Here is a 23,164-nt window from a genome sequence, read left to right as displayed (position 1 = left end):
TATGGGCTATCAGCGTCCATATATTGCCCTTTGGAAAAAGGCTTTGGATTGGATACTGTCCAAGATTATTCCTATAAGGTAAATAATGTTGGCTGGAACCTCAGATTAATTCTCTTGTTAAGAAAGCTTTTTATATTAATGAAGAAATTATGTCATATCTGTAAATCTTTTGATGAAGTTCATTTTCGGTTACTAGTAGAAGCATTACTACTTTTGCAACAAGATTACTGTAATATTATTTTTTTAGATTGTCCCAAGATTATTCTGAGAAAACTTCAAACAATTCAGAATATGGCTATCCATTTGATCTATTCTTTATCTAAAGCAGATCATATTTCTCCTTTTCTGTGCTTCCAGTGGAGGCAAGAGTACTATTTTTAAGATTTTACGTGGTGAGGCACCTATCTACATGAATGACCTCTTTAATTTTGCTTCCAGTACAAAGATCCAGTCATTAAGATATGTGAGTCTTTTTCAATTTTCTAATCCTAGGGACAAAAAGTCAATCAAATTACTTAAGTCTTCCTTTGCCTTGCTAGCTGCAACATTGTGGAGAATTCTTTGAAACCACCTTAGGGATATCCCTGATTGCAGAAAATGTAGAAAACACTTAAAATCTTTTTTTTATTTCAAAATGTGTTATATGTTAATGAATTTAATTGTACAAATGATTGTATGTATGCAGTTATGTTTGGTTCAGTATTATTATGTTTTTGAAAAAAAAATATTTGTGTATATTTTAAAAATATATTTGTATGTCATTGGTTTTAATTTGTGTGCTTATTTATTAGTGTTCTATTAACCCCTGATGCATCCAATATAGTAAAATGTGGTCATGTTGGGCTTCTTTGAATAAAGGACTGTTCTGGGCTTTTGCTCTGCTTTGTTTACAATAATTGGGTAGAGAGGTGTGGTAGCCGTGTTGGTCCACTTTTAAAGGTAATCAATAGAAATCAAACAAAATAAAACATGGAAAAGAAAATAAGATGATACCTTTTTATTGGACATAACTTAATACATTTCTTGATTAGCTTTCGAAGGTTGCCCTTCTTCATCAGATCGGAAATAAGCAAATAAGCAATTTGGCAAATAAAATGTCCATCTGCCACTTTGTGCAGCTTTTTGGATGTTTTTCCATTTTGAAATGAGCCCCATAGTGAGGTTTAGATTCAACAGGGCTGGAAGTAATCAAACCTGGCTGTGTTTGATCAGCAGAATCTGGTTATCAATTAAATTTGGTCAATTGGTTGATTAACTAAGTGGATAATTACTTTTTCTCATGGATGTTATGGATAACTTTCTCCCTTAAATAAATGAAGTAATAGTTCAAAAAGTGTGTTATGTGTTTTCTCAGGTTTCCATTGTGTCACGACTGTGGTCGTGATCCCTCTTTGACTCACCTTATTCCCCGATGGTCAGCTTCTGAGCTGGCTCCTGTCTGCATTGTTGTTTATTTCCTGTGTGTTTCAAGCCTCACTTTGGTGATCAGTGTGTTTCCTGCCTCTGTCCTGTAGGGTTTCCACTTCCTGCATGTTTCAAGCCTCACTTTGGTGTTCAGTGTATTTCCTGCCTCTGTCCTGTTTATAAGGAAGTGGTGGACTTTCATTCAGGGCCTTTGCAATGCCAAAGGTCTCCAGGTTAGTCCGTGTGCAGTGTAGAACTTCTGCCTTGTTCTTGTCTGTGTGCCCATGGGCACTTCTGTCTTGATTTCTTGTTTAGGGTGCGTGTGTGCACTTCTGCTTCTGTTCTTCTCTGTTTGTCTGTGTGGGTCAGCTTTGTGTCCTGTCTAGTCTGCCTTGCTTGCTCTAGTCCCCTCTACCTTCAGCTGCAGCCTTAGTTCTGTTGTTCGTCTGTGTGGGTCAGCTTTGTGTCCTGCCTAGTCTGGCTTGCTTGCTCCAGTCCCCTCTACCTTCAGCTTCAGCTCCAGTCCTGTTTGAGAATCCTGAATCCTGCTTGAGTATCCTGAATCCTGTTCCAGCGAAGCCTGTTTGAGAATCCTGAATCCTGCTTGAGTAGCCTGAATCCTGTTCCAGCCAAGCTTGTTTGACAATCCTGAATTCTGCTTGAGTATCCTGAATCCTGTTCCAGCCAAGCCTGTTTGAGCATCCTGAATCCTGTCCAGTCCTGGTTGGGGGTTTTTGCTTCCTGCTGCAGTTCGACGACAGTAGGCCAAGGGCTCACATTGTTCCAGAGTCCGTGACTCTTTGTTGAAAGCCTGGGACCATGACACATTGCCTAACACAGTGTTTTCCAACCAGTGTGCCATGGCACATTGGTGGCCACCGCTGACCCCCAGGTGTGCCACAGGAGTTTTCTGTCACTCCTGCCCCATCCCCAGGCAGTGACCTGGCATTACAAGATTTCTTCTGTAGCAGGTGATGGCAGTGGACAGTGATTCAGAAGCCTGCTAGTGCCAACCCCCAAGTCTTCTCTTTGATGTAACTTCCTGCTTCCGCATAGGCGAGAAGCATCAGAGAGAGGGCTTAGGTTGGCATGAGCTGGCTGTCTAAATCGCTGTCCGCTGCTGCCATCGCCAACTGTTGCTGCTGGCTGCTAAAAGAAAAAAAGGTGAGGGAAAAACAGACAAAACAGATAATTTCCCATTTGTGTACCCAGAAGCTATGAGGAAGTTAATGGAATTCATACTAAATCTACTTTAACTTGGCCATACATTGTTAACTGGCTCAATTATATTGAGTTCTTGGGTTTGATGTATGTTCCAGTGGCAGTTTTCTAGTTCTCATCACAAATTTTAACCAGATTGATCTCATTAATTTGTCATTACGGGGGTAGTTCTATAAATGTGTGCTTGGTGAGGTCTATTGTAAAGGAATTTAGGCCTACAGACTTACAGATCAGATATAGTGAAGGGATGTGATCACCACCAGCACTGTGGTGATGGTGGTGGTGGTAGTGGTAGGGGGTATTTGCTTTAAAATTGTTGTTTTGGAGTGCATGTTATTTGTGGCTAATTTTGTTATCTTTGGAGTGTATTGTTGCCCTTTTTTGTCAACTTATGACTTCAATAAAAGTGTTCAACTATAAAGATAACACAATGATTAAAAATGTAATTATTGAATTTTAAACACAATCTTAATACTCATTTGTTAAATGATAAAATGTATATCCTTAAAAAATTGATGGTGTGCCTTGACAAGTTTTGCACCTTGTCAGTGTGCTGTGAGATGAAAAAGGTTGAAAATCACATGTATAGCATTACATTTTGTTTAAAGATCAGAAACCATTCACTGTGATAATTTATCTTTCACCTTTCAGGAACACTAGTTCCAACTTTCCAAAAGTGGAATGTTGACCTAATGGAAACACTAACATCATTCTTTCTAGCACCGGGGGGAGGGGGGGGGGGGGGCGCAATTCTATAATATGGTGCCTAGAATTTGATGTCTGGAGGATGTGTAGTAGGATCTTATTCTATAAAGGAACATAGGCATTTATGAACAACTGGATGTTAACATGCCAAGTGTGATCATTTCTGACAGCTATAAAGCTGGTGTAAGTGCAAGTTCAGTAGGCACATGCACAACCTAAATTATTCTGCAAATTATGTGGGTGAGTGTCCTGCCTATGTACCATATATGCTCTGCCTCTGTGTATACCACCTTGCAAATAAGCACTATGTAAATTAAGCCAGTATTTGCAGAATAGCACTTAGACTGCATTCTGACATTTACATGACTAAGTACGCATATACACACATAGATGCTAGTATTCTAAACATTTATGGGTGTAAAGTACTTTTATATGTTAGTACCTCATTTACAGATTACCTTGCTAGTGTTTCTAAGAGTCTCATTCAGATGTTAGCCAGGTCTTTTCTGGCATGTCTTAAAATCCCTAGGCCCAGTAATCACCATCAAAAGTGCTAAGCATAATGGGGGCAATTTTATAAAGGGCGCTAAAAGATAGGCACCAAAAGTCTAGTGCTAAGCTAGTATTCTATAATGGCAAATTTGTGCACCTATTCCGTTACAGAAAACTAACATAAATCAGCAATTAGGCCTCTAAATTTAGGTGTCAACACTTATGCTTACTCTATGGCAGGTGTAAATGGGTGCATGTAAATGCAGAGGTTAGGTGGCTAACTGAAAGTATTAAATAAAGCACTTGCTTAAATAGTTGGAACACCCATGCTCCTCCCATGTGTACACCCCCTTTGTAGTTATGCATTAGAACACTTAGGGCCCTGTTTACAAAGGCGTGCTAGCATTTTTAGCATGCCCTAAAAATTAGCACGCGCTAACTGTGTAGACGCCCAAAGGAATATTATAGGCATCTACATGGTTAGCACATACTAAAACTCTAGCGCGCCTTTGTAAACAGGGCCCTTAGGTACCAAGTTATAGAATAGTTCCTAAGTAAACATAGAGGGGCATAATCGAAAAGGGCGTCCAAGTTTTGCTGAGGACGTCCTCGCAAAACGTCTCGATGAAGGGGTGGGGAAACCCATATTATCGAAACAAGATGCACGTCCATCTTTCGTTTCGATAATACAGTCGGGAACACCCACATCTTGAAATTTAGGTCATCCTTAGAGATGTCGTCCCTAGACTTGGTCGTTTCTGATTTTTGCGATATTGGAAACCAAAGACACCCATCTCAGAAACAACCAAATACAAGCTCTTTGGTCATGGGAGGAGCCAGCATTGGTAGTGCACTGGTCCCGCTGACATGCCAGGACACCAACTGGGCACCCTAGGGGGCACTGCAGTGGACTTCATAAATTGCTCCCAGGTACATAGCTCCCTTACCTTGTGTGCTGAGCCCCCCCCCCCCCCAAACCCACTACCCACAACTGTACACCACTACCATAGCCCTTACAGGTGAAGGGGGGCACCTAGATGTGGGTACAGTGAGTTTGTAGTGGGCTTTGGAGGGCTCATATTTACCACCACAAGTATAACAGGTAGGGGGGGGATGGGCCTGGGTCCGCTTGCCTGAAGTGCACTGCGCCCACTAAAACTGCTCCAGGGACCTGCACACTGCTGTGATGGACCCGAGTAAGACATTTGAGGTTGGCATAGAGGCTGGCACAAAATATTTTTAAAGATTTTTTTGAGGGTGGGAGGGGGTTAGTGACCACTGGGGGAGTAAGGGGAGGTCATCCCCGATTCTCTCCGTTGGTCATCTGGTCATTTTGGGCATCTTTTTGTGCCTTGGTCGTAAGTAAAACACAATCAGATAAAGTCGTCCAAGAGCTCATCAGGGACACCCTTTCTTTTTTCATTAAGGGTCGAGGACGTCCATGTGTTAGGCAAGCCCAAGTCCCACCTTCACTATGCCTCCGACACGCCCCTGTGAACTTTGGCCGTCCCTGCGACGGAAAGCAGTTGGGGATGACCAAAATCGGCTTTCGATTATACCGATTTGGACGACCCTGTGAGAAGGACACCCATCTTCTGATTTGTGTTGAAAGATGGGCGTCTTTCTCTTTCGAAAATAAGCCTGTTAGGTACCAAACTGCTGTTCTCCCCCCCCCCCCCCCCCCCATTTTGGTGCTTATCTTCCATTTGCTCCTAGCATTTGATGCACTATGTAGAATTAGAGTGAATGGGGATAGTTAGGTGACACACATTTTCATGTGCCTATTCTATGCTTATGTCATGAAGTACTCTGTCCACATACCACCCATAGTCCACTCCTGTGCATGTTCATGGTGAATAAAAGACCCATGAAACTTACATGCGTACTTTCATTCTAGTCGGTATTTTAGAAGGTCATTTACATGTATAACTGGCCATTATGTATGAAAATGACTAAAAGACCTGCATTTATATATGTTCTTAGTGCCTAAAACTAGTTGTCTCCTTATATTGACTCCCAAATTGTATATTCAGCACCGCTATCTAAATAGGTAGGAACACTGAATATATGTATTCGGCCTAGACCATGCCAGCATTATCTGTTTAGTTTAGGTCTGTTATTGAGTAGGCTTAAACTAAACAGATAACTTATCCATTTAGTAGCTGAATATCAACAATAAACAGATACATTCTGGTGCTGCCTCGACCCTACCCCAACCCAGCCTTAATTCTACAGGTATTACCTGGCCATTTATTGATTTATAAGGCCTAATTTTATCCATATGACTTTTTAAAATCTACAGATATGCAAATTATAAATGTGTCACCTGCTAGTGAACAAATAACTTGCTTTGAACATTAGCCTGCCTGTTTATAACCAAGTTCCTGCCCAGTTAAGCCCTGCTGAGCTGGCCATCTTGAAGTATTCAGTGACATTTAAGCAGGTAGTGCTGAATATTGCCTGTGACTGCCTGGTAAGTGCAGGGAAGGTCTGGGGTGGAGCCTAGACAGAGATGAAACTTAACTAGTTAGAGGTGAAAGTCAGTCTGCTAACCAGCTAAGGAAGTGGATAAAGTTAGGACACCAAAAAGGCTTTCCTAACTTTATCCACTGAGCTAACTGGGAAGGGAAAGAAAAGGGAAATGGGACTTGATACACCGCCCTTCTGAAGTTTTTGCAACTACATTCAAAGTGGTTTACATATATTCTGGTACTTATTTTGTACGGGTTAAATGACTTACCCAGAGTCACAAGGAGCTGCAGTGGGAATTGAACTCAGTCTTCCAGGATCAAAGTCCACTGCACTAACCAGTAGGCTATACCTCCACTGGGTACCAGCTTGAATATCAGCTGGAGCCCAATTAACTTCAGGTGATCACACATACTTGGATATTCAATCCAGAGGCCAGAGATAGCACAGAATTAAATATCCAGCATTAATTCAGCCCACAACCTTAAGTGGTTTAAAAAATGCTGATTACCATGGGCTGGATATCTCCCCCAATATTACAAACATTATACAAAGGTCAGTCTGGGTTCTCTCTCATACTATTAATAACATTCAGCATTACTATAAGCATTAGTGATTCTATTGTTTGAATACAAACTTGATAAAGAGAATATACCACATTTCAAATTCTATTTCTGGTGAGCTACACATGTCTATAAGATTTAAATTAACTGAGTAGATGCCAGCTGTAAAGCACAGACTAGTAATCAAAACACAAGACTTCTGATTTATAGATTTTTCTCCCATTTTGAACCAATGAAGAAAATCATTAGTAAATTAGACTGATGGAAACTTCAGAAATGCAACATAACTTGATATCCTGAATACCTTTCATGTACTAAGATACTCAAATTTTCAAACACTCTGTGTCAGAATATTTTGAAACTACTCTAACAAGAAAAATGAATTTAAAAAATATGATTCATACTAAGGAAATGTCTGAAATGAAAAACAAAAACCCTAAATTAACCATATTAAAAATAATACTCACGACAGTGACATTGAAAGCATAGAGGAGATCGAAAGGAAGTGCAGCGATTAAGTCAATGATGAACCAGGTAGTAACGTAGTGGATACAAATAGATCTTGCTTCAAATATAACTTGGCCAGACTTGCTGACATATGTTGTACGAAAGTTTAAAATAATATCTGCTTGGCAAAGAGAAAATAAAATAAAATTAGATAACGTAACATTGGATACCATCAAAATCCTTGAAAATTAAAGTTTTCAGTGTAGCAAAACTTATTAAACATGTACCCTATAAGTAAATTAATTGAATCTAATTTCAATTATCAATTACTTCCTCCATTTTGCACAAAATAAATTCATAGAACCTGATATTTAGCTGGTGACGATCAGTGTTTTGCTGACCACCGCTGGTGTTAAACCTGGAAATTCAATGCTGGGTCATATGTGGGCTCCTGCGATGAATTGCTGGGTTTCTGGATCTTGTTAGTGCATAGCCAGTTAACTATAGCATTCAGCACTTAACCAGCTATAGGCCACCACATAAAGATAGGACTGGTTTTTATGTGGTCCTATTTATGTGGTTAACCTGACCAGTTAAGTGCTGAATATTGGCAGTTAACCAGCCAAGTACTGACTCCGCCCCCAAAATAGCTAATTAGCCTACTTAAAGCACCTTTTAGGGCACCTATGTTAAGGATATTTTATGAGAACAAGTAGGTGCCTACTTATCTTTATAAATACTAGTGTAAGTAGCATAATGCACACCTACATTGCAGGCATGAACATTTATACCAGTCCTAGAGTTCGTGCAGATGTCCACACCATTATTTTTGAAGTAGGCATGTAAAATGACACATTTTAAAATGTATGTGCATACTTGTCTGCTCTGCACACCCACTAGCAAATATGTGCCATCTTGTTGGTGGTACTTTGATCTAGTCAGTATTTTATAAGAGGTCATTTACTTGTGCATGTGTGCATATTCATGTGTAAACAACTAAAATACCACCAAAATGAGTATGTACTTGACTGTATAAAGTACGCACCTTCTTATAAAATTTCCCAAAAAAGGTAATTTTTTTTAACAGGGCACCTGGATTAATATGGCAAGTAGACACCTACTTAGTTCCTATTTTATAATGATACTTAGTTCCTATTTTATAATGACACGTGGAGGGGCATAATCGAATGGGGCCAGCCATCTATAAGGGTGGCCATCTGTAATGACGGCCCCGAAAAGCAGCGTACCCGACCGTATTATCGAAACAACATCTTTTGTTGTGATAATATGGTCGGGGATGCCCAAATCTCAACATTTGGGCCGGCCTTAGAGATGGCCGCCATTGGTTTTCATCAATAATGGAAACTAATGGCGGCCATCTCAAACCCAGCCAAATCCAAGCCATTTGGTCATGGGAGGAGCCAGCATTTGTAGTGCACTGGCCCCCCTCACATGCCAGGACAACAACTGGGCACCCTAGGGGGCACTGCAGTGGGCATCACAAATTGATCCCAGCTGCATAGCTCCCTTACCTTGGGTGCTGAGCCCCCCAAATCCCCCCCAAAACCCACTACCCACAACTGTACACCACTATCATAGCCCTTAGGGATGAAAGGAGGCACCTACATGTGGGTACAGTAGGTTTTGGGGGAGTTTTGGAGGGCTCACATTTACCAACACAAGTGTAACAGGTGGGGGGGATGGGCCTGGGTCCGCCTGCCTGAACTGCAGTGCACCCACTAAAAACTGCTCCAGGGACCTGCATACTGCTGTCATGGAGCTGGGTATGACATTTGAGGTTGGCATAAAGGCTGGCAAAAAAATGTATTTAATTTTTTTGGGGTGGGAGGGGGTTGGTGACCACTGGGGGAGTAAGGGGAGGTGATCCCCGATTCCCTCCAGTGGTCATCTAGTCAGTTCAGGCACCTTTTCGAGGCTTGGTCGTTAACAAAAAGGGATCAATTAAAGTCGGTCAAATGCTAGTCAGGGCAGGCCTTCTTTTTTCCATTATCGGCCGAGGCCGGCCATCTCTTAACCATGCCCCCACCCCGCCTTTGGTACACTGCCGACACACCCCCTTGAATTTTGGCCAGCCCTGTGATGGAAAGCAATTGAAGCCGGCCAAAATCGGCTTTCGATTATATCGATTTGGCCGGCTTTAGGAGAAGGCCGACCATCTCCCGATTTGTGTCGGAAGATGGCTGCCCTTCTCCTTAGAAAATAAGCAGGATAGTTGCCTATCCAGCTTATAATCGAACGAGAAAAACGCCCAAGTTCCGACCTAAATCGGGAGATGGACGTTATCTCACAAAAACGAATAAAGCGGTATAATCGAAAGCCGATTTTTGGGCGTTTTCAACTGCACTCCGTCGCGGATGCGGAAAAAGTTTATGGGGCGTGTCAGAGGTGTGGCGAAGGCGGAACTGGGGCGTGGTTATCTGCCGAACAAAGATGGGCGCATTTCAGCGATAATGGGAAGAAAGTATGCGTTTTTAGCTAGAATTTAGGACACTTTTCCTGGACCCTGTTTTTTCACGAATAAGGCCCCAAAAAGTGCCCTAAATGACCAGATGACCACTGGAGGGAATCGGGGATGACCTCCCCTGACTCCCCAGTGGTACCTAACCCCCTCCCACCACAAAAAAAATGATGTTTCACACATTTTTATTTTCACCCTCAAATGTCATACCCAGCTCCCTGGCAGCAGTATGCAGGTCACTGAAGGAGTTGTTAGGGGGTGCAGTGGACTTCAGGCAGGTGGACCCAGGCCCATCCCCCCCTACCTGTTACAATTGTGCTGCTTAATGCTTATTAGTCGTCCAACCCCCCCAAACCCACTGTACCCACATGTAGGTGCCCCCCTTCACCCCTTAGGGCTATAGTAATGGTGTAGACTTGTGGGCAGTGGTTTTGGGGGGGATTTGGGGGGCTCAACACACAAGGGAAGGGTGCTATGCACCTGGGAGCTCTTTGACCTTTTTTTTGTTTTTGTAAAAGTGCCCCCTAGGGTGCCCGGTTGATGTCCTGGCATGTGAGGGGGACCAGTGCACTACGAATCCTGGCCCCTCCCACGAATAAATGTCTTGGATTTATTCGTTTTTGAGCTGGGCGCTTTCATTTTCTATTATCGCTGAAAAACAAAAACGCCCAGCTCACACATTGTTGAATAAAACATGGGCGTCTATTTTTTTCGAAAATACGGTTCGGTCCGCCCCTTCACTGACCCGTTCTCGGAGATAAACGCCCATGGAGATAGGCGTTTTCGTTCAATTATGCCCCTCTATGTGTCTATATAAAGACTGTGAGAAAAGATCCACCAACAGGTGGAAAACTCAAGCACCCCACGGGAGAAAACAAAATGTATAAAAAGTGGGAGTACGACCAAGGGAACCAGAAACTGGAAGATGTTCTTAAAAAAACTTTATTAAAGGTTGGAAGACTCGACACGTCGTGTTTCGGCCGTCAGGCCTGCATCAGGAGTCTGTAATGCAGAGTGCTGCAGAGCAATGACGATGGAAATCTTCTGAAGGTATAACACCAAATCTCTTGCACTATGAATTGCTGAAGAGTAGTGAGATTGATTCTTCAGAAATAGCGTATTAGTCTTTAAAAAGACTATTTTGAAAAAATCCGTCAGAAACACGACGTGTCGAGTCTTCCAACCTTTAATAAAGTTTTTTTAAGAACATCTTCCAGTTTCTGGTTCCCTTGGTCGTACTCCCACTTTTTATACATTTCTATATAAAGACTAACACAAATCATGACTATTTTGCAGGCACAGAGTTGAGGCTGACTGAAACTGCTTTTTTCAGTTTCGTCTGAAACGAAACTGGCTAAACACTTTTGGCTGAAACTAAAACTGCTACCAAAAATTATTGCATGGTTTCAGCCAAAACATAAACAGAAAACTAAACATTGGTTGTGTGAATGTGAACCAATGAGGCCCACTGGGGAATGTCAGAGCTTGCAGTCAGTAGCCCTCTGCTAAACCTATGGGAAATTATTACCTTCCAGTCCCAGGGTCTGCAAGCACAGGCTGATAACTGGGAAAGCCATTTTAACAAGGACTTCTCAACAACTCTGGCACAGTTAGGTTCCCAAGTCATTACAGATGTAGTTAAATACTATGTTATGTTATGCTATACTATGCCAGGGATTTATATCCTGCCATATCCCATCATTCAGGTTCAAAGAGGGTTACATAAATTCATAATACATACATAATATAATACATATCACCAAGTCTAACATACATTATTCTAATGTCAAAAATTGTTCAAAAAGCCACACCTTAACTTCCTTTTTAAAATCTGCATAAGAAGAAGTTAAGTAATCTCCAAGCTTCAACCACACAATAACAGTAAGATCTTTGATGTACCCGTTTATACTTTATACCCCTAACTGATAGAAAAGATAACAGTAATCAATCATAATTGCAAATTACCAATTTGTTTTCCTAATCTCCTAATTAAATTAAGAAAATTCTCAGGCACATACCCATGCAAAGTCTTAAAAGTCAGATGACATAATTTAAACTTAACACGTAGATCCACAGGGAGCCAATGCAGATCCTCAAACAAAGGAGTAACATAATCATATCTTGAGACTTGATATATCAACCTTGCAGCTGTGTTTTGTACCAATTGATGTTTCCTCATGAGTTGTACTGAAATTCCAGAATAAAAGGAGTTGCAGTAATCCAACAGTAGATTGAATAAGAACTCTAAAATGTTGCTGAAAAAATAGGCGAACTAAGTACAATTATCTCAATTTAAAAAATTATTTTTGTACTCCAGAATTAACCCATTTTTTAAAATTCAACAAAGAATCCAGAAAAACACCCAACACTTTAGAGGTTGTATCCCTCTCCTGTAGATGGAATAGGTTATTCGCCGTTGCTTCACCCCTGTCATTCACCCCGTGTTATCCCATTTTTCTTCCCCTCCTGTCACATTCTGTATCTGAGCCATCTATATATTGTATTGTATCTTCTTGAATTCATATAAGCCACATTGCGCCTGCTCTTGTGAGAAAATGTGGGGTACAAATGCACCAAATAAATAAATAAATAAATAAATAAATAAACACTTTAGAGGTTGTATCAGTTTTAAAGCATACATCATCAGCCATTTGAATAGAAGCTGTAATAAGTTCTTTCTGTAAACTAAACCATAACATTTTGGTCTTCTCCATATTATGTTTAAGCCGATATGACAAAGACCGTTGTCTAACCTGTTGAACAACCCCAGGCAATCTAGTAAGAAACAATTCATATTTGGATTGACAGGAATCAGCAAAAATATATCATTTGCACAGGAAAAAATCCATTCATCAGAGCCCAATGAAATCACACTCAATGTTCTCATGTTGTATAATAAGGGAGGTATCCAGTGCTCAGAAAAAGATCTTTCTTTAAATACTCTATATTGTCTGTTTCTCAAAACTCCCTCAAACCATTGTAAAACCACACCAAAAGTACCTATCTCTGATAACCTCCATAGTAAAAGATCATGGTTAACGGTATCAAATGCTTTCAAAAAAATCAAATTATAACAGCAGCATTTGACCACCTTTACTCAACTCTGTTCTTAATCATGACACCAACTCAATCAACAGAGTTTCTATACTATAAAGGCTTCTAAAACCATTCAGAAAACAATAGGACATTTGAGTCAGCAATAAAATCACTCAATTGAGAAGCCAGTAAAAATTCAATCAATTTAGTCAGAAAAGGTATACTTGCAACTGGTCTCAAACTAGACATTAATGACAAATCCATACTTGTGCCCTTCAGGATTGGAGTAAGTACAATTTCTCCACAATCAGAAGAAAACCAGCCATAATTTAGTATTGAATTCCCCTGACGAACCAACCAATTAACCATTGACAAAGGAAGATCAAAATACATGTAAGCCAGGCACACATCCAAAGGACAATTTTGTATATAGTTCCGTAAGCACTAACTCAACCTCTGCATTGGAAACTGTACGAAAAACTCACCAGTTCCTTTCAGCTGGTATACCACATAAAGAACTACCATCACAAAAATCCCTTTCATAATAAAATTGGTTTCCAAAATCACTTCCAAAAAGATCCATTGCTGTAGGTTGTTTTACATTTAAGGTATCAGCAACAGTACAACAGTATAAACTTCATTTCATAGTAATATTATTTCCCTACTAATACTTAAGTTGTCTTTTATTTCTGATATCTTTTTGCGATATCAGCATCTTCTTCTTTTAGGAGTCCTTAATGTTCTGCCCTTTCGATAAGCAACTTTGTTCTTTGCTTAACAATTTAGGTTTTTCTCCCATTCTGCAGATCATACTTTATATCTAATTTTATCTCATGGCTTGGATCCCTGTTCTACTCTCCATATCCTTGGACTAATAACTACTTGACTTATTTCTCCTTTACTATTTCTCTGTCCTTACCTTCTTCTTTTACCCCCTTCTACCCTCATTCTTGCCCTTCCTTTCAACACGACCCATTCTCTTTACCACCTTTACTTTTGGCTTTTCCCTTTAAGTTTGTCTTTCTACCTCTCAGGGATCAGGTCTCTGGAACTCGACCCTTCAGGCAGTGCTTTATACTTCTTCTAGCGTTAACAATAATTCTTTTCAATGCTCCTCTCAGCCCTGGTTTATGGGTGATTTCGGCTTCTGACGCATCAGGTGAGGAAGGCCAAAGAAATTTGGATATCTGCCCAAGACCTTGCGTCCCACCAGACCTTTAAAACACTCCAGAAGCATTATCGCACAGAATTGAAGACTTCACAGTCTTAATAGTACTCTATGATCATGAGATCTGCAAATCACCCTCACCAATTATTCTCCCTAGTGTCCAGATTGACCATTTTGGCTCTTAGTGGTATTTTTCCTAAGACTCTATCAGTCCAAGAATTTTCTGCATTCTCCAGACTTTATGATCTAATTTTTATTCATCCCTAACTTTTGTCTCCCTGGGAGGTTCCTTCTCCTCCATTCTCCCCTCCCAAGTCCTCTATTTCACACGCTCATTGTTGGTCACATTTCAATATTCCATCTTTAACTCGGTTTGGACAAATCTACAGTCATCTAAGAAGACTACTTATCCACTGGACCCTGTTCCATATCAATGGCTCTCACTTGCTGCACAAGGTCTTAGTTTACTGGTCCATTCTATGATCATTAACAGCTTTACCTCTGGGAGTATTCCCTCCCAAAGGAAGACTGCTCTAGTTTGCCCTCTGCTAAGGTACTTGATCCAGCACTGCAGAGTAATTGGAGCCTGGTTTCAAATCTACATTTTTTGAGTAAGCTCTTAGAATGCTGTGTTTTCAGACAGCTCTCGGACCACCTTGAGGATTCAAATATGCTTCTTCCCTCTCAATCCGGATTTTGCACAGGATATTCCACCAAAACAATTATTGCATCTCTGCTAATGATTGTCATACTGATATTGAACAAGTGTAAGCCCTTCTATTGGTTTAATTAGATCTTACCTCTGCCTTTGATTTGGCCAGTCACTCTCTTTTATTGCCCCGACTGTCATCTTTTTGGGTCTCTCAGGTTCAATTCATTTCTCACTGGTTGTTATTTTCAAGTGTTCCTTCCTTCTTCCTTTTCAGATTCAATACACCTTACTTGTGGTATTCCTCAGGGTTCAGTTCTGTCTCATCTTCTCTTCGATCTTTTCCTCAGTCCACTGGCATATTTGATTCAATAATTTCACGTGAAATGTTACATTTATACTGATGATATCCTTTTAGTTTCCCCCCAAGATCCTTACCACCCTGATCTCAGTATTTTGCAAAAATATCTTAATGCAGTTTCATCTTGGCTTGTTTACCACTGTCTTCACCTTAATCAACATAAAATATCAGCAATATGGCTTACTGGTCACCACTCTGCACCTTCTTTTGCACCTTCTTGTTCCCATCCATCTAGTAGATACTATGAAATACCTCGGAGTCCATTTCGATAGTGAGCTCACTTTTTCTACCCATATTTCTGTTACTGTTAGGAAATGTTTTCATTCTTTATATCTGGTGCATTCTCTCCGCCCATTTTTCAGTGACAATTGCTATGCCACTTTACTTTATGCACTAGTCACCATGAAATTGGATTATTGCAATATTGTGTATGCTGGTCTTCCTGACATCATCTCTCCATAAGTTGTAAACAGTACAGAACACTGCCATCTGCTTTCTTTCACATACATGTCGCTATGATCATGTAAAACCTTTTCTGAAAGAGCATCTTGGCTCCCCATAAAATATAGAACTATTCATAAAATCTTGACCATTACTTTTAAAGCATTATGTTTGGGTTCACCTCCATATTTAGCCAGTCTCATTACTCCCTACTGCCCTCCCCACGAGCTTTGTTCTGCATTTGACTGCTGCTCATCTGTACCATCTGTTCACTACTCCCATTTTAGGTCTATATATGCCTCTGCATTCTTCTATTTGGCTCCTTCTTTCTGGAATTCCTTACCATCTTCTCTGAAGAGGAGCTTTCATTCCCCCACTTCCGTTCTCTTCTTAAAACACACTTGTTTTCTCAGGGATTCCCTTAACCCTTATTCTTTTTGGAGGGCAGGTTATTGACAGGCAATTTGGTCATCTCTGTTCCCTGTCTCATCTTGACCTATCCTACCGCTAGTGGGCAAGAAAAAGTGAGATTCTTTCCTGCCCCCTAAGAAGCCACTAGACCACCAGGGCCCTTCAAGGTAGGACTCACTTGCAGTGGTCTGTAGAGTGTGGGAGGGAGGTGGAAACTGCAGCATGGGGGGGGGGGGGGCTGTGATGTGCATGAGGGGGGCAGCGGTGCAGCAGTAGGGTGGTGGGCAGTGGCTGTGGGGGGCCCAATGACCCTTACTGCCAGGTGCTTTATCTACTGGATGCTCAAAATATTGTCTTCATGATACATATTATTTTTCTTATCAAACATAATCCTGAATATTGTCTTTTTAGGCAGTTGATGTACAGTAATATTTCTCCTTTCGAGGTTAAGCATATTTTGTGTGAGTATGTATAAATCCCAGCAGACTAATTTTCAAGAGATAAAATCCATGACTCCTTATGTCATGTCAGAGCAAAAACAGTGTAATGAGGATAAAATCAAACTGATGGGGCTTTAGGAAGTGCATCTGCTTCTGCTTAAGTAAATGCCAGTGGCAAAAGAATTATAAATATGTGTGGCTTCAATGCTTTTTTTAAACAATAAATGTCAAAACACAATAACTAAATGTATTATGGCATTCTCATTCTATTTACAGTAAATTATTTAACCCTAATTTTTATGCAGTATATGATCATTAACTGACCAGTTAGCAGTGCTTCTGTGTATAGGATACCATATTCCTTTATTATTCTGCATATGCTTTTTTTTTCCTTTTAAGAATGATCCAATATATTTCCTTTTGTGAAACTAGAGAAAATACTGTAAAGACATGGTAGTGTGATCTGGTCAACTTTTCCATTCTTATTTTTCCCTTTTCTGTCTAGTAGCTCCTTCCTGTTATTGTTTCGAGCTGGGACTATGGTTCCATGAGACTTCACTTGAAACTACTTTAACCCAGCAATCAAGAAACAATGTACAACCAGAGCAACAGATCCTATGACAAATAGATGCCACTATTATGTGATGACCAAAATACCCTTGCTTGAGTGAGCTGAAAACACTTCCCTTGCAGCATCTCAAGCCTGAGTATTCATGTGGAAAGTGCCTAGATTTGGAGTAAATCATGCACCTAGCTTGGTAAAGTACACGTGTAAATTAATCTATGCTATAATTTACAGGTGTAAGTACGTGCCTTGCCCAACCCCCACCCTTGTGAAAAGTGACCTGCAAGCCATTGAAGATTGGTGCATTCTTACAAAATAGCTCATAGCCAGATTATTGTCATTTCAAGTTCAAGGTTATTAATATATACTGCCCCACCTTACAAACATGCCATCTAGGTGGCTTACAATCTAATACAGAACAGAATAGAAATAAAGATTCAGACAAGACAGACAGTGTGGGGAAGGGGGAAGAACACTAATTATGATAGGAACGAGGGAAATGTAGAAATAGAAGGTAAGCTCCACTGTTTTCCAAGGGAACCCACCCGGGCTCCCAGTGCGTAAATGGGGATTAGCAAAACGCATCACTGAAATGAAATGTATTAAGGTCAATTTTGAATTAGAGAAAGGATGTATGTAATCGCAACAAAGGAGGCAATGAATTCCATAGATGAGGTTCTTGTACAGAAAATATGGATGCTCTGGTGTACTCATGAATTATCTCTTTACAGTTTGGCACAATCAATTAGTTTTGATTGAAGAATCTGAAAGTGCGAGCAGGGGAATAAGTATGTTCACATATGTGCATAAATGACTGGAATACTGGCATTTACATCCGTACTTGCCACCTAAAACTAGAAATCTCCTTATAGAATTACTCTCATACTGTGCAAAATGTAGCCATTGTAGATATGCACAAGCATATTTTTACCTACCCCAAAGCAAGTAGAAGTATACACATATGCCTGTCATCCAGAGATACACCTGAAAGTGGTATTTTTAGAAGAGAATGCAGATATTTAATTGAAGACATTCAAAATAAAGCTGTGAAAAGGTAAGTACTACTAATAGATGATTTAGAGGGGCATAATCGAAAAGGGAAGCCCAAGTTTTGCTGAGCACGTCCTCGCAAAACGTCCCGGCGAAGGGGCAGGGAAACCCGTATTATCGAAACAAGATGGACGTCCATCTTTCGTTTCGATAATACGGTTGGGGAAGCCCAAATCATGAAATTTAGGTCGTCCTTAGAGATGGTCGTCCCTAGTCTTGGTCGTTTCTGATTTTCGGCGATAATGGAAACCAAGGACACCCATCTCAGAAATTACCAAATGCAAGCCCTTTGCTCGTGGGAGGAGCCAGCATTCGTAGTGCACTGGTCCCCCTGACATGCCAGGAAACCAACCGGGCACCCTAGGGGGCAATGCAGTGGACTTCATAAATTGCTCCCAGGTACATAGCTCTCTTACCTTGTGTGCTGAGCCCCCAACCCTCCATTTATCTTCTGGGATGTCTGGGAGACCAGTCTACTACAACTGCTGGCCCCTTCTACATCCCAATGGCTTGATTTTCTACGTTTTCCACTTGGACGTTTTTGTTTTGAAAATGGACCAAAAAACAAAATGTCCAAAGCAGAAAACCTTGTTAGAAACAGTATTTTCTAAAACAAAAGACAGAAGTTTTTCTTTTTGGAAAGTGAACATCTTTCTTATTCAGATTTTGGATGTTTTTTGCAAAACGTCTAGAGTTGGACTTAGACGTCATATCGAAAATGCCCCTCCACATGCAATAGTTTCATGAGTGGTGACTGGGGGTTGGAAAATATCATTGGTATAGGCGATGTATACAGATGCCAGTAAAAGGGGGGGGGGGTGGAAGTCTTGCCTAATTTTAGCTAATAGGGGTTCAAGGGCAAGATTAAATAGAAGGTGCAACATGGGGCACCCTTGACGTATACCTCTGTGTAAAATAAATAAATCAGACAAGTCCGTTTGCTATTATTCTAGCAGTAGGTTGTGAGTATAATGATTTTACCATGTGAATAAATGAGCTTGGGAAGTCAAAGATACATCCACTCTACCCTGTCAAACACCTTTTCATCAATGGATACTGTAAGTAAAGGATCAGCACGCGACTGAGCAGAGTAGAGGAGATGACAAAAAAGCCTGGTGTTGTCTGATCCACATCGACCTTTTAAAAAACAAACTGATCTGAATGTATAAGTGGAGCACTCACCCTTTCCAACCTGTTAACCGTTAGTTTGGTAAATATTTTGTAGTCCAGATTCAGTAGTGAAATGGAACAATAGTTCTGAACAAATTAAGGATCATGGTTAGAATTAGGGAGGACGATCACTTTGCTTCTAAGAATCTTCCTAAAGAATGAGGATGTTGGATAAGGTCCTGGAAGTATTAGTCTAATTTGGGAATAAGCAGAGTGGAAAAGGTCTTGAAAAATTCAGCCGGTAGGCCACCTGGACCAGGTGCTTTAGAAGATGCAAGGGATTTAATAGCCACTTGTAATTCACTAGCAGTGATGTCTTGAGAGAGAAGATCAGATGAGGGTGAATCAAGACAGGGAAGCTGAATAGAGCCTAAAAAGTCAGTTATGTCTTGTTCAGAGAAGCAATCCTCCACTTGAGGTATGAAGGTAACAGTTTTCCTACTTTATTGGTTGAAGCATAAAATGTTGAGCTCTGTTTGAAGAAAATAGCTGATGCAGTTTGGCTGAGAATATGGTTGTATTTGAATTTTAGTGATTGCACTTGAAAGAGAGTTGGTGAATCAAATTTGTTGTAAAGGGTGGTTTCCAGCGCATGAATGTCTGTTTCCAGAGTGGTTAATTCCATTTTTTCTCTTTTTATTTTCAAAACTAGTACAACTAATCACTCCCCCCCCCCCCCACCGCCACACACACACCTGAGCCATGCTTTATAAGATTAAAGATGGTTGAGAATCTCATATTTAATAAAGCCTATCACAAAGATCAACCAATGTGAATATGTACAAATCGCCTATCTATATTTAGAATTGTCTCTTAATATCTGCTTGTACACTATTATTCTGTCTTATTATCAGCATGCTGACCAAAACCCTGCAATACTAAATGTTTATTAACTAACATTCTTCCACTATTCATGATGTATTATAAGCCACTTTGAGCCTGCAAAGAGGTGGGATAAGGTGGAATACAAATGCAACAAATAAATATTGCGGGAAAAGAAGTCTTCTGAGAGGAACTGAATGTGGTTGACAAAGTCTGGATCAGCGAGCAGAATGGAGTTAAGTCCCCATGTGATTTGTTTTATAGATTCTTGAGACCATTGTAGAACACAGGATACTGCTGCATGATCCAATATGGTAATGTGTATTTCTGTAGAAAGTAGCATTGGTATAATGTCTTTGGTTGCCATAAAGAAATCCAATCTCAAAAATGTATGATGAGGCGGTGAGTAAGGGGATTAGACTCTGTCATCTGGATGTAAAAGTCTCCAGGTGTCGATCCAACCATATTCTTACCTGATAGATGTCAAAATACTTGAGTTTGGTAGAATGGCAGTTTGAGGTCCTGTCTAAAAAAAGGGTCCAATGAAAAGTCAAAATCACCTCCTATTACTGTGTGTGAGGCATAGGAGATTTTATTGATTTATATTAAGTCCTGGAAAAAACTAGGGTCATCAACATTAGGTGCATATACATTAAATATAGTAATAGGCTTGCCAGCTATAGGTTCATCTACATATATCCATCTCCTGTTGATATCAAATTTATGAGATATGTACTGGAATCCTTTATTTTTCTTTATTAAGTATGATTGTTCCATTATTTCAGTGTTCAAAATAGTTTCCTTAAAATGTTTGTGCTTCGAGTTCTGATATGTAGGATTCTTGCAAATAGCAAACATCTGCTTTAAGATGTTTAAGGTAGAGTGAAATCTTCTTTCTTTTGATAACATGTGAGATGCCCTTTACATTAAGTGCTACAAAATGTAGATTAGTCATTTAATGAGGAGCAAGATGTAGACACAGATCTGCATGAATAAATTGTTAGGATTGGAAATTTTAAAAAGTCCACACTGTCAAAGGGAGTGGAGGAGATAAAAAAACATAATAGACATGATTAAAACATTACATTGGAGATCACAGCTGTCCATGAAAGGATGTGGAAAGTGCTATTGGTGAAGCATAGTTACTAAAATATATCGTATTGATATCAGCTGGATTTGCAGTAACCAGGAGAAGGTGTTTGCGATCCGGCTTCATTTATTTGACAAGGATAAGAAGTGTTCTATTAAGAAAAGGCGCAGTGTCTCTGGGTTTTCAAATGTTTTTGTAACATTATGGTAACAAACCTTCATTTTCATGGGATAAAGTAACCCATACTGAGCTCCCAAGGCCTTCAGCTTTCATATCCAGAAAGCGTTTGTGCATGGGCGAAGTTGTTTTGAAAGATTGGGTGTAAAAATTATTTCCTTACATTGGAAAGGTATGAGTTTTTTGGTTTGAGATGTTTTTTTATAGGATCTACAATGCTTGTTTGTATCTCAATAACTTCATGATTACCAGTCATGAGAATGGTGATCTTGTAGTGGGCCTTGATGGGGTCCAGTGTGTCTGCTCAGTTTCTAGTGGTGGAGTAAATTGCAACTTGAGCAGTTGTGGAAAACGATTGTGTAGAAAAGAGCACAGATCAGATGCCTCACAATTTTCTGGGTGGCCCAGGATGCAAATATTATTTATTTGCATTTGGTTCACCAGATCAACAACTTCAGATTGCAGGGTATCTAGTTAATGTAAGTGCTGTTATATGTTCTGGGCCTGCTCATCATGTTCTGTCATGTGCTCTTCTAAGAGCTTGAACAGGGCATTTGATCTTGTTACAGATTTCAGTTATCTCAGTTATCTCTGATTTAATTTCAGCAGTATTAAGCAGATTTTGCTGCATTAATTCTCACAGTGTCGTAATATCTTCAGCCAGTGTCTCATGCTTACTTGGCGAATCAGGTGGGAGCATGGTCTTTTCAGGCATGGTGATTTCTGTCTTGGATTTCTTAGATGCAGAGTGGATCATAAAAGCATTGTCATTCTTAGACGATTTGGAAGCCATTATGTTCAAAATAGTTTTGGAGTTGAAACTGAGCTGCAGTATGGGCTGAATCAGCTGATAAATGATATTATTGTTACGTCTGTGGCCGTGACCACCCTCAGACTTACCCTGTTTCTGGGAGTCAGTGGCTGTGCTGGCTTCTGCTTGTCTCTGTGTCTGTCTCTGTCTTAGTTTCTCTCTGGCTCTGTGTGCTGATTGCCCTACTGAACCTCACCTGTGTGGGCTATGCCTTTTCCAAGATGGCTGCCGCCGACTCCTCTATGCCAGCATCCAAGATGGCTCCCGCTGGGCTGACTGCTCTGTGTGTCAAGCCTCTGTTTGGATGCAAGGTGATTGCTGCAGCTGTGCCTCTGGTGTGGAAGGGCTTTATTAATCACTTAGAGACTACAGCCCTGGCCTTTGCATTTCATCTAAGGGCCCTGGTGTATAGAGTGCTCTGTACACTGTTTCAGTGTTTGCTCTGTGTGAGTTTCTATGTTTGACTAGATAGCTTAGGCACCGTGTGGCTTGTTAGCCTGTGTATAGCTTTGCTAGTGCTCTGTGTTTGTTTAGACTAGCCAGCTTAGGCACAGTGTGGCTTGTTAGCCTGTGTATAGCTTTGCTAGTGCTCTGTGTTTGTTTAGAATAGCCAGCTTAGGCACCGTGTGGCTTGTTAGCCTGTGTATAGCTTTGCTAGTGCTCTGTGTTTGTTTAGACTAGCCAGCTTAGGCACCGTGTGGCTTGTTAGCTTGTGTATAGCTTTGCTAGTGCTCTGTGTTTGTTTAGACTAGCCAGCTTAGGCACCGTGTGGCTTGTTAGCCTGTGTATAGCTTTGCTAGTGCTCTGTGGTTGTTTAGTCTAGCCAGCTTAGCCACCGTGTGGCTTGTTAGCCTGTGTATAGCTTTGCTAGTGCTCTGTGTTTGTTTCCAGTGCATGACTTGTTAGCTTGGGCACAGCTTTGTTGTTAGCTGGTGTATAGCTTTCAAGCCTCCTGAGTGTGCTCTGTGTATGTTTCTTGTGTATGACTGGTTTGCCTGGGTATAGCGTTTCTATTAGCCTAGGTACAGTTTACTAGTCATTGTGTTTAAACCTGCCGACTGCCAGAACCCGGACAGTCCCTGCCTGTCGGCCTTGCCTGCGCCTAGGTGCCAGGGGGCACTCCTGGATCTTCATTCCTGCTGTTCCTGCTTGCAAGTTCCAGTTCCGGGTTTCCTGTAAGTCCTACCGGCTGC

General features: G+C 40.6%; 1 protein-coding gene across 1 annotated transcript in view; it reads right to left on the bottom strand.

The window, feature by feature from the left end:
- KCNH8 (potassium voltage-gated channel subfamily H member 8) overlaps window positions 1-23,164 on the bottom strand; it is a 588,306-nt gene that overhangs the window by 255,537 nt on the left and 309,605 nt on the right. Inside the window, exon 6 of the mRNA XM_030202709.1 lies at window positions 7,322-7,479. Within this exon, the coding sequence (XP_030058569.1) occupies window positions 7,322-7,479 (158 nt within the window). The remainder of the gene's footprint in view (window positions 1-7,321; window positions 7,480-23,164) is intronic.

This window comes from Microcaecilia unicolor, chromosome 1, assembly GCF_901765095.1.
Source record: "Microcaecilia unicolor chromosome 1, aMicUni1.1, whole genome shotgun sequence".
In the NCBI taxonomy this organism is placed as follows: domain Eukaryota; kingdom Metazoa; phylum Chordata; class Amphibia; order Gymnophiona; family Siphonopidae; genus Microcaecilia; species Microcaecilia unicolor.
The sequence above is the reverse complement of the archived record's forward strand: the minus strand, read 5'-3'. Positions and strand labels throughout refer to the sequence as shown.